General features: G+C 36.2%; 2 protein-coding genes across 2 annotated transcripts; one reads left to right on the forward strand and one right to left on the reverse strand.

Annotated features, from left to right (window-relative positions):
• Window positions 1–2,890: 2,890 nt before the first annotated feature.
• LOC137733552 (acyltransferase Pun1-like) lies at window positions 2,891–4,237 on the forward strand. The gene has a single exon (XM_068472690.1). It carries the CDS (start codon window positions 2,891–2,893, stop codon window positions 4,235–4,237), a length of 1,347 nt encoding a protein of 448 aa, XP_068328791.1.
• An 879-nt stretch (window positions 4,238–5,116) lies between these two features.
• LOC137735597 (nudix hydrolase 16, mitochondrial-like) lies at window positions 5,117–9,847 on the reverse strand. The gene is made up of 4 exons (XM_068475027.1): window positions 9,487–9,847; window positions 7,605–7,719; window positions 6,548–6,631; window positions 5,117–5,728 (listed from the first exon to the last, which is right to left on the reverse strand). The coding sequence occupies exons 1-4, from the start codon at window positions 9,555–9,557 to the stop codon at window positions 5,450–5,452; spliced, it is 549 nt and encodes a 182-aa protein (XP_068331128.1). The 5' UTR covers window positions 9,558–9,847; the 3' UTR covers window positions 5,117–5,449.
• Window positions 9,848–14,716: the final 4,869 nt, after the last annotated feature.

A 14,716-nucleotide genomic window follows, 5' to 3' on the forward strand; every position in this document is an offset into this window, starting at 1 on the left:
GTTAGTCTGAGTTTATGAGCAATAGCGCATTGGCAAGCATTCTCTTTGGAATTTTCAAGGCCTGATTTGAACAAACAAATCCAAACTGCATTCGGGATTGCAAGAGGACTCGTGTACCTGCATGAGGAGTGTAGCACGCAGATCATCCACCGCGATATCAAGCCCCACAACATGTAGATGATTCGTTCCTGTCACTCCAAAGGTTGATGTTTATCGTTATGGGGTCTTGTTATTGGAGATAATCTGTTGCCGGAGGAGCCTTGAAATGGAAGCGGAAGACAAAGAAGAAGTGATACTAACGGATTAGGTTTACGATTGCTACAAGGAAAAAACAACAAAGAAGCTGATAGAGGATGATGAGAAGGCAAGAAATGACATAAAAAGGCTGGAGAGGCTAGTCACCGTGGCGATTTGGTGCATACAAGAGGATCCGTCCTTAAGAACGACAATGAAGAAGGTCACGCAGATGCTTGAAGGAGTGGTCGATGTATCCATGTCCTCCTCTTTTTAGTTCAATTTGCTGAAACCTACACATTACGCAGTCTTTGAAATGCCAATCACGTCCTCTCCATCTCACATTTTGACACAATAAACAACAGACTAGAGACTCTAGTAATTTTTTTGAGGTTTTTGAACATTAGTCCTTGTAAAAGATTAAAATTTAAAAAAAAGAAAAAAAAAAAAACCTGGTGCTAGATTACATATTCAATTTAATCCCATGAAATGTACTTTTATCCAAATTTATATTCAATTTTTGTTATTTAATGTGTATTTTTATTTAATCTCTCTACATTAAATTTTAATTTTATTAATATCCACATATTTAGTTCTTTAATTATAAATGAACATAAATGAGAAAATATTAAAAGAAATTTGTGATACAAAAATATATAAATACATAAGTGTACAGAAATGGCTATGCTGAAATATATAAAATTGACTTTTTTGTACTGAAAATTTGTACTTACACGATTGTACCGAAATAAATTATAATGAACCTAAATGTATTATATTGAATTGATGTACCTAAATGTCGATACCGAAATGTATGTACCAAAATGTACGTACCGAAATGTTTGTACCGAAATATAGTATATTGAATTAATGTACCTAAAAGTCAATACAATGTGTCTACCAAAATGTATGTACCGAAATACGTTATATTGAATTAATGTACATATATGTTTGTATCGATGGGTATTATTCAAATATATTAATGTACCTAAATGAAGAACATACAAAATTGTTATCGGAATATATTGTAAAAAAATTGGTTGCCTAAATGTAGACATTAAAATATATTATGATGAATGAAATGAAAATTAAATTTAAATGTAATTAATACATTAAAATATGAATAAAAAGATAAATAAAACATTAAAATATAACTAATAAATGGGATGATTAAGTGTACTAGAGACTAAAATTGGATTTTAATCTTACTCAAGGTTATAGTCTAAAACTCATGTTTTTTAAATATTAAAATGAAGTTCTCTATTTAAGTGTGACTTATCTCATCCAGCCCACCAAACGGTCCAAATGACTTCCATAAGATTAGGATATGTTCTCCCGGTAGCACGAGCACGGCCACCAACTATTTCCAAAACCAAAGTTTTACATAAAGAATTCAGATTTGAGTTCTGCAGACAGGTTGTCAATTAGTTCCAACCCAAACATAAACAAGATTTCAAAACCTCCTCAATTTTACCACACTTTCTTGCCAACTGAAACAGAAACATGCAACTAGTCTTTCAAAAAGCATGCAGAATCTTACTCCCACCGTGTAGCTTTGTTGGCAAGTAATCTACTGGTGCTAGGTCTGGACCTTCACCACTATTTGAACATGCTTGACGACGAACAAAAAAGAAGAGAAAATGGACCGTAAGATGCTGGATACGGGGCGGAAGCTAATAACTCAGAGACAACACCAGTCATTGAAAGGCAACACCAGTCCTAAATCCATGAGAATTTCGGAAGCTAGTAAGTCAGAGACAATCTTAAAACTTTGGAATTTTGAATGCACCAACTACTTCCACTTCACACCGCCAACCACATCGATCGCCGTCGATGAAAGCACCTCCAATTGACCACGGCTTCTCTGCTCAAATCGGTTCCTTCTCACGCCGAAGTACCTCTCTGAAGAAACTACATACTCATTGATGCGAAATCGGCTTCTCTGCTCAATTGACAGGTGCAAAGGTGCATATGCTAGTACCGAAATGTTGCTACCTTAGTATGTTTTTATCTAAGACGGTCAGGTAGCTACTGTCCCAAGAAGTGTGACTAGGCAAGCACTTATGCCAAGTTGGGGTGACAAGAGAGCTTAAGGAAGATACTTTGAAGACTACATATATGTTCTGTTGAAATATCCCACGTTGGGTAGAGACAAAAAAAAAGAAGAGTTTAAATATTATAATCCTATTTCTACTACTGTCGAGATCTTTTGTGATAAAACTTCCTACTTGTCAAACTATGTAGGTGGGTAATTAACAAATTAGAGGCGAATATCGATATTGTTAGAGGCGGTCCTTTGGTCCGTCTCTCTGAAGATTTAACATACTAGTGCTTCGAAGGTGAATAATAACATTATTTGCTTCTTTCCCAAAACGATCGTTTCTGCACATCTTTAAGTAACGCCAGATGAAACAAGTGGCGTCCATGCAAACAGAAATTGATCGTTTTTGCACATCTTTAAGCAACGCTAGGTGAAACAAGTGGCGTCCATGCATGCATCCGTTTCGGATTCAATTGTCATGACCTTCGGGACAGCAGATCCCTGGCCTCTACGGATTTACAGTATCGGTGTTGCCGAAAAATAGTGGAGCAGTGCCGATCTAGCTAGCTGCAAATCAAAGCAAAAAAAATGAAGGTAGAGATCATCTCAAGAAAAATGATCAAACCATCCTCCCCAACTCCTAACCACCACAAAAACTTGAAGCTCTCTCTTTTGGACCAAGCATTTCCTCCATCCTTCTATGCAAATACCATTTTCTTCTACTCTTCAGACAGCAACAGCAACCATGGCCATAACTACGGCGGCGACGTCACCTCCCAGCAGCTTGCATGGGAAAGGTCTGACCGATTACAGAAGTCGCTGTCCAAAACCTTGGTTGCTTTCTATCCATTCGCCGGGCAGCTCAAAGACCAAGTCTCCGTTGAGTGCAACGATGAAGGAGCTTATTTTGTAGAAGCCCGAAGTAACTGCAGCTTCTTGAAAATTCTCTTCAAACCTGAACACAAGTTACTTTCCCACTTGATTCCTGCGTTCAATGCTGATGAGCAATTGGGCAGTGCTGTTCTGCTTGTTCAATTCACGGTCTTTAACTGTGGAGGAATTACTCTTGGTGTCTCCCATTCACACAAGATCGCCGACGCATCATCTACATGCACCTTTTTTCAAAGATGGGCAGCCATCACCCTCGAGTTGGAGTCCGTTAACAACCATGATCGAATCTCTGCAGTGTTTCCGGAATTCATTGGATCATCATTGCTGCCACCTTCGGATATGCCCTTCTCATCCAGCTATGTCATGAACATGGCGCCGGAAATTTTGACCACAAGGAGGTTTGTGTTTAGTGCTCCAAAGATAGCCAGTCTCAGTGCCAAAATTAGTAGACTTCTTCAACAGCGTGGAATTAATATAACCCCCACAAAAGTGGAAGTTGTATCTGCAGTTTTGTTCAAATGTGCTAATGCTGCAAGGAGATCATCAAATCCTTCGGCAGCATTTAAGCAGGCAGTGGACTTACGTCGAAGGATGTCTCCTCCGCTGCCGGACAACGCTATAGGGAATCTGGTCTGGTCGTTTCAACTGTTGGTCGAAAATAAAGATATCGAGCTGCATGAACTGGTTGCCGAGATGAGGAGAGGCTTTGCAGAGTTTTGTAACGAAAAGGCAAATAGGTTGAAGGGTGAAGAGGGTGTGTCTTTGGTTTTTGAAGGCAACAGAGAGGAGTTTGAATTTGGTAAGATGGGAATCCCGATGTATTGTTTTGCAAGCATATGGAGACATCCGATGGATGAAGTGGATTTCGGGTGGGGGAAGCCCATTTGGTTCACTTTTCATATGTGCTACAAGAACACTATAATGTTGTTGGCAGGCACTCGAAATGATCAAGATATTGAAGCTTTGGTGACCTTGGAAGAACAAGAGATGACTAGATTTGAACGCGACGAGGTGCTTCTTGCAGTTGCTGCCGTGAATCCTAGTGTCGTTGTTAATCACTGCCGCATGTGATGGAGGCGCCTGGGTGGTGATGAACTTGTTCCACCAATGTGTGTCCTTCATGTGATGGTGCGCTATGAACTTAGTTTTTTTGGTTATCTATGAAGAAATAAAGTTACTTTGTAAAAGATAGCAAGTTTTTTCATGTTTTGTTTGTTTAATTACATGATTTTTTTCATGTATTGAATAGGATGAGACGGTTTGATTTGAATTTTAAGTTGTTTTCAATTTCAATATAATGTTTTCGTTCTTCTTCTTTGTTCTTCGTCTCCCTCAAACTACTTTTCTTCATCCCTTATTTTCGCGATAAACATCCCCGCATCTTAAACACAAAAATTTAAGAGCCGTTTGTTAATTATTTCGTTTTTAGTTTTTAGTTTTTCGTTCATTTCTTTTGTAAATAGAAAACGGAAATTGTAAATAGAAAACGGAAATCTTGTTTGGTAACTATTTTCAGTTTTTAGTTTTGAAAGACGGTGAAAATTCAAGGCTAAAACTTAAGAAGCTAGTTTTTAGTTTCCGGTTTTCAATTTTCATTTTTGTTAGCTAAAAACTGAAAGTAGTTATCAAATAAGATTTCAGTTTCTAGTTTTGACAAAATGAAAAGCTAAAACTAAAAACGATATAATTATCAAACTGCCTCTAAATAATAAACCAAAGAACATTAATATTGGCAGTTCAGAAAAGTTTTCGTAAAATCCAAACAACATGAAGCAACGACAGTGGAGTACAGTAGCATCGTCAAACCATTGCATTCACCTTTTTTCACACTTCTACCAATTTTTCTTACTCACTATAATTTTTACGAAATATTCTAAATTACTCTAACGTACAAGATGGGAGGAGCGGGATTGAACTCAGGTGCAAAGGGAAACAATATCTTTGAATCGGAGCTTCAGAAATTTGTTTCCAACTTTACAATAATGTACTACTGCAGAATACGGCAAGTAAACGTTCCGATATCCACCAGAAAATGTTCCTACATAAAAGTGAACATCTAACAAGATAAAACATTACACTCTGAATTAAAATATCAGAGAGATCAACTGGTAACAAGAACAAACTTCAAGGGACAGTGACTACGTAACTTCCGACGGTAATATCGTTGATCGTTTTGTTACTTGATGACCAATTGATGAACAGAACAATGCCCCGAAAAAACAATTCCAGCATGTGTTCCGAGCGTGCAACTGAAATCGCCTTTGTTCACGTTCACACACCCAACTAGCAAGTCAATGTTACATCCTCCTCCCCTGTACCTATCATCTTTTCAGCATGCCACTTTGAGAAGCCTTCCTCTAGGGCATCCCTCATCCATGCATGCCGGCAACTCACGATAGCCTCTGCTACAGTCAGCCATGTTCTGTCTCGGGTGCTTTGTTCGGGCCATGACTCCAGCTCCTCTTTCACAAACAAAGCAAACATAGAAGCTCTACATACACCTTCCGGACTGAACTCGTCCTGGTGTGTTTTGCTCTTAAAATAATAATACCCCAGGAAATCCTGCAAATCAAATGGATAAACAGTTGCTTTACTTTATACGTGTACTGTGAAGAGAAGGGCAACATATAAAAAACTTTGGCATAAGAATTCTCGAAAAACACCCAGCAGGCATACAGACACCCAATGCTAATATACAAAGCCAACCAAAAAAATTATACAGAGTTATTCTTCTCCATGACAGTACAATCATATAGATTAAATTGGACATCGGCTCCTGATATTTAATAACCCCAGAGTTCCTTCGTTTATCAATAAGATAGGATAAAGAAAATAGCTACTCTGGACTTCAATTCCCTGAAAGGCCAGCTCAACCGATTTATGGTTTCTACAACTACTAAACCCCCTGGTGCACACAGAACTTACACACAGTTCTGTCAAGGTAAATCATAATGCCCGCAATGGAAAGTAACATGTCTAAAACTAAATACGTAAAATGGATCTAGTGACAACATTAGACCTACTGCTTAAGTCTTGTGAAAGTTAAGGCAGCTTTAAGGAAATACACATGGAGAGCTATTAAAAGGAAAACCAAGCCCACTGTAAAAAAAATTTAAAGCTTTTGTGCACAACATTGGGAATGTAATTGTGTTATTAGGCAGATGGTCTCCCAACAAATTAAAAAAAGCTAAAAAATTAATCCCCAACAACATTTCCATGTTAATCACAAGAAATTCAAGTCAAAATACACAAACAATTTAAACAATTCAAGCCTTCAATAGATGAAGAGAAATTATTTAAACAAATTGGCGACCAAAATATGGCAAAACTCAAGAAAAAAAAAGATTAGAACAAAATAAAAGTTATGAAGAAATATTTCACCATTAGCTCTCCCCGAACTCCAGCTTCTTCAACAGCTTCCCTTATTGCAGCCTGCTCAACAGTTTCATCATTCTCCCAGCCTCCCTGCATGTGTATATAACATATTTGTAAATAAAATAAAAAAGTAACTTATTATAAGTTCTCCACTTCCCGCAAACCCAAAAAAGCACACAATCACTTTGAGGGGTATTTAGCCTTATAAACCATAAAATTTTCACCTCCTACAAACAGGTCTAGAATCAGATGAGTGAAATATGTCATTTTCTAACTAGCATGGGAAGTGCCAAAAACTTCAAACTCATTAGAATTTGCTATCTGAGGAAGCCAACATCCCAACTTAATGCAAAAGAAGTTCATGCAAATTCTAGCAATGGGTACGTTAGATAGGTTGAAAATAACGGTGAGTGATATCACAAAACTATAGTACTAATTAAAAATAAATAAAACTATCCTTGCAAAATCTGTCCCTCTACCAGTTTACTATATTTCTCAAGAAAATCATCTTGAGAAAAAGAAAATCATGCTGAGAAAAAAAGTCCGAAAGTCTTAAAATAGTTCCAATGCTAAGAAGGCACTATAACCATAACAAAAGCATCCATATCTGCATTTGCATATCTTGGGCAAGTGAAAACAACAATTCCTTTCCCAGCCTTGCAGATGTCAAAACATAAGTGATACTATATGTCTATGCCTCTATGGTTACAGCCAATAGAAAATTTCTAATATTTTCTGCTCTAGATTTTCAAAGCTCAGGGTCATGAGATGGTACTTAAATGTATCTATAGGTATCAAAAGAAAAGAAATTAGTTTTAACCACCTAAATGTTTTCCAGAAAAAGCTATCTTAACAACTTTACTTTGATCTTGACCCCTATCCCTCAAGCATAAGTTATTTTGAAACTAACAAATCTAACTCATTTTTACTGTTAAGCAGTTAGTGCGGCGACAGAACAAAAGTAAAATAGTAATCTATATAAAAAAGGGTAGCCATAAAATAAGCTCAGGAAGAAAGACCACACAGTTCTTAAAATTTTAAACGCCAGCAAAAAATAACATACCTTTGGAAACAAAAGACCAGGTCCACTAGGTGAGTTAATCATAAGCACCTCAATGATCTTCTCAGAATTGGCATCATCAGTCTCATCAGAGCTTTTGTATCTAAATGGAATACACCTGTCAAGGTCATCTCAGTTAACTTCTTCGTATCAGAGAAAAAAAATACTTGTTCAGATACATAAAACGTAACAGCAAGTAATCTCAAATATAATTTAAAATTACTTATACAAAAACGAAAATCCTATGCAAATACGAATGTCTGCTCAGCCCCAGCAAATAATTTATTTTATAACCAATAACCATACTACCAAGCTCACCCTTTATGTGTATGATCGACAGAGAAATCTCAATATTGTACTCTACTGGCAACATTTTTTGTGATATATGGATAAATGAATTTATATAGTGATTCTTGTCAAGAAAAAAAAAAAAATTATACAGTAAAACTTCACTTCAGAATAAAAATAAAGCATCTTCCATCAATGTTTAGTAATGACTAGAAATTACAAGGTGTGGAGTCCATTGACAACCTGTTCGTACTAAATCAACTACTTTAGTAATTTATTACTCACAAAGAGCTTCTGTTAAAGGCTAAGAAATAGCATAATTATGGAAGCACCAGAAGACTTCTACAACGAGAAAAGCCTAAAGAATCCAATTTGGATAGCTTCTCTGTATCCTCAGTGTCTTTTTTCTGCTTTTCCATCTTGTCAAATTTCGAAAGAACTATGTGAACAATCACCAGCATGTCACATTGGCTTTTCCATAAACACAGGATAATACAGAGAACCACACCCTTGACATCTCTCCCAACCAAAATACAGCCATAAAACATATTGCTATCAAGGTTATCCAATTTTGTGCTACCACATAATGATGCATGACATGGGTCACACGACCATTGATTAAGCTCCTCATTTTCAACACAGAGAAAACCAAAATATCCCATTTCAACTAATTGCAGACACACCCAAAAATCAATCTAGAACGTAGTTAGCACCATATGACAAAAAATCCTGATCAAAATAGAATAACGTATTGAAAACAGTGCCAAAATAGTTGGCTAAAAGCTTTCACTTCCCCAGGACCTCCGCTTGAAATGTGGACACCTAAGCAATGGAACAACATATTTATCCTTCACATTTTTGTTCATCTCCTTGACTTATCAATGCCCACAATGATTGCATCAATGAACATTACCAAATCATACGGACGAAATAATCCTATTTATTGCATCACCATTTTACCCTATTTCCAGTTCTCCTAACCCTCAAACCTCATATGACATAGTTAACGAAGGCCCAAAAGCTTACAAAGTTGAAGAATCCTAACCACGCCATATCCGTCCCCTTCATATGTCTCCTAACCCTCAAACCTAATATGACATAGTTAACGAAGGCCCAAAAGCTTACAAAGTTGAAGAATCCTAACCACGCCATATCCGTCCCCTTCATATGTGAAAAATACATTTCACATCGAAAAATTACAAACGAAACTCAGATAAGTCAATACAAGGCCATTGTTTGTCCTAATAAACCCACATATCTACCTACTCTATATAATAAACATGTACAATCAATAAAACAAAAGAACCCCATTAATCCCCACTGCTTAAAAAATCCCAAATGGTTGCCATCAAAGAGTCAAAATACATAATACAAAAACAAAAAACCACATCACAAACAGAATCCTCCAACTTTGGAGACACATTGGTCCACCTCCACCACCAGAACACCACATAAACGAACAACATCAACACCAATCCAAATCAAACATATATAAACAAATATATAAACACACACATAAATATGTACATATATATATATATATATATATGTATTATATGGGAATATCTATATATGTGCAAAGAAGAAATGTAAGTACCCGGCAACAAGGCGACATCCGGCCTCGTAGCGTTGCTGATGCCGACCCGTACGGGCCACTATATCACACATACTAAGCGCCCAAGCCAACAATAATCAATCCTTTTTTTGCTTCTTTTTTGACAATCTTCAACAATTTCTCTCCTCCTCTTCCGCCATTGAAATCGTTCTGGTTCTTTGTTTTGGTTTTTTACGCGATTGTTACAATATCACGCCCGCACGGATAACTCGCCAAGAACTGGTTCTCTGGGCTTCGACGGCGGCGACCGGCGCTCCCTCGCATCGTCCAATGGCTGTGGATTTCAGATTTCGTTCTGGTTTTTTTTAGGGTTTGGTTGCAGAGGGCAAATGAAGGGTGGTTCACACAGAGCGAGAGAACGAAAAAATAAAATTAAAAATTAAAAAAATAAAAGCGCTTACAACGGATCTAATCGGACGGTTAGGTGTCAAAGTCCGGTGGTTGATAGGTCAAACGGGCCCCCACTTTTGGGAGAAAATACTTGTGTGTATAATTGTGTTCTGGTTAGTATATATACACGCAGTTGGGATTTCACTGTCATCCGTACACGTGGCAAGATGTGGAGGATTAACTGACGTTTGGTTATGTTATTGGTTACAGGGGTTGTCAATTTGGCACAAAGTAGTTGTCCGTTGCAGCGGATTATTTAATCGGTGGAAGAAGTCAGCGGATTAGTGGTTCAAGATATGCTGATTTTACTTTTGCGCTTCTGTAGGGAACGGTGACGATTCAACGCCGGTATCCTATAAGGTATTTTGGTCCGTTGGATTGAGTTCGTTGTTATTTAGGGTCTTACTGGCTTTTTATTTTGGACTTGGATCCTCTCCTGAGCTAATGGAGAGGATCCTCCTCATCAATTATTGTGAGCCGTTGGATATTTCTGGGCGGTTGAATTTTTAACCAACGGCTACAATCATTATAACTTTAAAGGGACTCTCCTGTTTGTAGCCGTTGGATAAAAATCCAACGGCCCAGGATGATTGATGAGAAGGATCCTCTTCATTAGCTCAGGAGAGGATCCAAATCCTTTTATTTTATCAATGCAGCGGCTGGATTAAGATTTGAGTAACTATGCTAATAGCTAATTGCTGGTGTGAGGAACGAATTCCAAATAAACGTTGAATTACTTTGGTGTGCTGCAATTAAGAGAGAGACTAGTAAGACCTTACCACACCAATGTAGTGTGAGGCAAAAGCTCTATGATGCTTAATTTAAACTTAATTGTGGAACATGAATGTTTCTTAGCTAAGAGACAATTACCTTTCACTATTAATGGCATGTGCGTTTGTATAGTGGTCGACATGGACTTGAGGATGATCGTTAAGCATGCGTGGCGCTTTCTAAGTGGTTGGTTACTTAATTTGAATCATGTTATGATGCAACAATGATGAAGGGTACAAGTCAAGAGTCCCTTGTTAAGTGATAGATAATGTTCAAAACTTGGAAAAAAAAAACTACAAATCACACTAACATGGACTCGCTTTTGACATAAAGCTTAGTTTTATGAATAATGTCTTGACAGATTTAGTGATGAAGAGAGAGAACTTTAAAGGCTTTCTGAACATTAAAACTATAAAGTCAATTTTCGCACTGATGCAACAATGATGGACAATTGGTTGTGCCTTGTCCAGCAATGGATCTAATGCTAAAGGAACCCGTGGTGGTGGATTTGATGCTATATATGATGGTGGTGGCTGTGGTGCTACCATGGGACCATGGTGGTGTTTCAACTTTGGTGGTATTTTTCTATTGGCTTCTTCTTGAAGAAAATGTTTCAACATTGAAGCATTTATAAATGCGGAATGGTTATCTTAGGTCAGCTTCTTATTTTGCTGGGTTCCACAGTTTGAAATATCTTCGACTGCTCTCCAATACTAGAGTCCTTGAAGTCTTGTGCATCAAAACCATCGCCATCGGAGGTGATTGAGAGTTTCCACAAAGGTAATATTCGGGTTTCTGCCCCAAAACTCACCTGTTTTGGATATCACAACCTGGCTGCCCTCAAGGATAACATATTTACCACTAATGCTCCTCAATTGACAAAGACATATACTTGTACACGTACGAAGAACCTCATCCAATTTCACACTTCATTGGTAGTCGTCGGCTTGAAAACCTCTACCTGCGCCTATCTTTTTCTTCTCAGGTAAGCTAAACTATAGTGTATTAATTATTGGAGGATGTATTAACTTCAATCTGTGATGCCATACATATTTGTGTTAATGTGTTTGAAATTACAGAGAAAGAATGTCAAGAAACATAGTCCCGTTTGGGATTATCTTAAGCAATTGCAGTTGTCTTTCATGGTACGTGTGATGTTTTCGAATGTTCAGATTGAAAGCGACGATGAGAAGCTCCATTGTTGATCTTTGTAAAACCCTAGGAAGTGTTGCGAAAATTAGATAATCAAAATTAAACTCATCAAGTCTCGAATTTTAGTACTCGCAAGTATACAAATCGGATGATTGTATAGCATATAAGCACATATATTGTCCCATAGAGATCGAATTGATTCTAAAAGTCTTACTAATTAAATTGAAACAAATCATAGTGGAGACGCTTTAATGGAAAAGATATGAAACTTTGAAATTAAACTAAAATAAAATAAAGCTTGAAAATAAAATGCATGTAAATTATAAAATGAAAACATAAGAAAATAAGACCTAGGGCATCCGAATTCACCGTAACCAATTCTACTCAATTCCCTTAATATGTTATGCTCAAGTAGTTCTCCAATATTGACGATCGATTTTCCCTAAATTATTCAACGACCATGGCATCTGGTTGCATCAAAAGTGTCCTTACATGTTAACCCTCTATGGCATTTAGATGGATTTAAACAAGTAAGAACCCATTAAGCTCTATGGAAATCATTGGAAAATCACACAAATCCTAATGGCATGGCATCTACAAATAGGTGTTTATGGTATCAATTGCAAGAAGCTAAACCCAAGTTAAGTATGGCATCTACTCATCTACTCTAACTTGCATCAAATCAACTTAACTTAAATCTAGATGGTGATCAATCATCAACATAAAAATCAAGCACATTACAAATAGCAAAAGATACTCAATAAAGATGAAAAAATTGATAATAACAATGTCACAAGGCAATTAAGTATTCATGATCAAGCTACATCGTAGCCCTAGAAAAGAAAAGAAACTAGAAAAGCTCTTCCCTCTTGTCCTTTTGGCCGCAGCCCCTATGTTTAATATGATAATGTTTTGTTTTGGTGACTGAATCCTTCCTTCACAATGGAGAATCAATCTCCACATATAAAACCTATGGCAAAGGTTACTAAAGGCCAATTAAAACGACCATTAATCCTAGCTTAATGGACTTTCAAGTCCTTATTAAAGAAAAGAAAAATAAACGGAAATAATAAAACTAATAATTAAGTTCTCTCCTAAAGTCCATTGAATAGCATTCTCATGTCCAAGATCTCCAAAACCGTTGCAGTTTTCATGCATTTGTTTCGGTGCAGTTAATTAGCCTCTTGCTCCATTGAAATTACCCTAGACACCCGAAAAGCTTGTTTTTCACTCCTTTTTTGCATAACTCCGGTATTGAATGCCTATAAATTAAAACAATATAATTAGTGCATTTAACCCATTCATATATACAAAATCCAAAGGAAATATATGATAATAATATATGAAAATATGCACCCATCAAATATCCCCAAACTTAGATTTTGCTAATCCTCGAGCAGAACAAAAGAAAATAAAACACAACAAATTTTTAGTTAAATTCCCAAATTTTAATCTTAGAGAAAACACCAGCCATGAGATAACTTTCAAGAAATAAGCAACCGTAGTTCAAGACATTATCCAAGAGTTAACCAAATTTGAATCAAACCAACTTGGAGTGTCGTGTGTGTCATAACTATGTCAATGCAATTCCAAGTTTTTAAAAACCCATCATATGCAAACAAGTGAACTTCTCACAAGGCATTCACTCATCACTTATATTTGTGGGTTAATTAATGTGTTTCACTCAAATGATCTCATTGTACATCTTGCCATATGCTTGCTTGTCCACCTAGCTAGCTCACTATCAATATCACGTAATTTCTTGCATCAAAAGGACTTTATTACGGTTGTAATGGGGTTAAGAATGATAGGCTAATGAAAGAAAGGTTATGGAAAAACATAGTGTAAATAGCTTGTACGGCTTTACAATCGAATTTGAGAGATTAATGCTTAAACTGATGAAGCTCATCAAAACCTAAACTCATAACTTGAACCTTATTTCCATTGATTGATCTTTGAAACATCCCCCCTTTTTTTAATAATAAGCAGCCAATTTTTTTTTTCACTTTTTTTTTTTCACAGCAAACATCAGCTTTTTTTTTTTTTTTTTTTTTTTTTTCTTTTCATATTTATTTCACCAATTTTTTTTATATAACAATATTTAGCCCCCAACATTTTGAACTCCCTCCTCTTAAAGAATTACTCTACAAGCTCTTTAAATGGATAACTAGGGAAAATAATCATAAGGGTTGGCTAGGAAGGCTCAAACGAAAGGAGAAAAAATGCCTATATCATTTCTAAGATTTTACATGAATTGATGAATGCAAAAATAAAGGTATAAAGCAAGTTTTAGAGATACATGTGAAATGAAATCATATGCACAAGAATAATGAGATTGATGCATATCATAAAATAGGCTCAAAAGCTCACAAGGATTACATAAGCTCACTATATTTACATATGAAACTTTAAATCATGCTCTAGTTTCACACCAACAAGGCTATGTGCATTTGTTTTTCCAAGTCACGCTCAAAAAAAATATGGTTAAACTAAAGATAATGTAAAGGACTAATGTCAAACTTAAATTTCTTGAAAGTTATGAGGAAATAAAAACCGAATATCATCATTGAATTGGAAAGTAACCAATAAAAACAAGGCTCAAAGAAAAATAAAATGTTTTTTTTTTTTCAAAATTTTATATTTTTTATGTTTATTTATTTATTTTATTTTTAGAAATAAAACAAAAAGATTGAAAAAACACATGAAGATAAGAATAACGGAAATAGACAACAAACGTATAGAAAAAGAAGAATAAATGCGTAAGCTCTTGGACAAAGAAACTTCCTGGGTTTAAAGGAGACATGCAAGTGAAGATGTACATGGAATATACACCACCAAACTTGAATTTTGTAGTGGCATCAAAGCTGAGTGATTCCAATTTCTGCAAAAATACAAAATA

The sequence above is a fragment of the Pyrus communis genome, chromosome 5 (genome assembly GCF_963583255.1).
Source record: "Pyrus communis chromosome 5, drPyrComm1.1, whole genome shotgun sequence".
Classification (NCBI taxonomy): Eukaryota; Viridiplantae; Streptophyta; class Magnoliopsida; order Rosales; family Rosaceae; genus Pyrus; species Pyrus communis.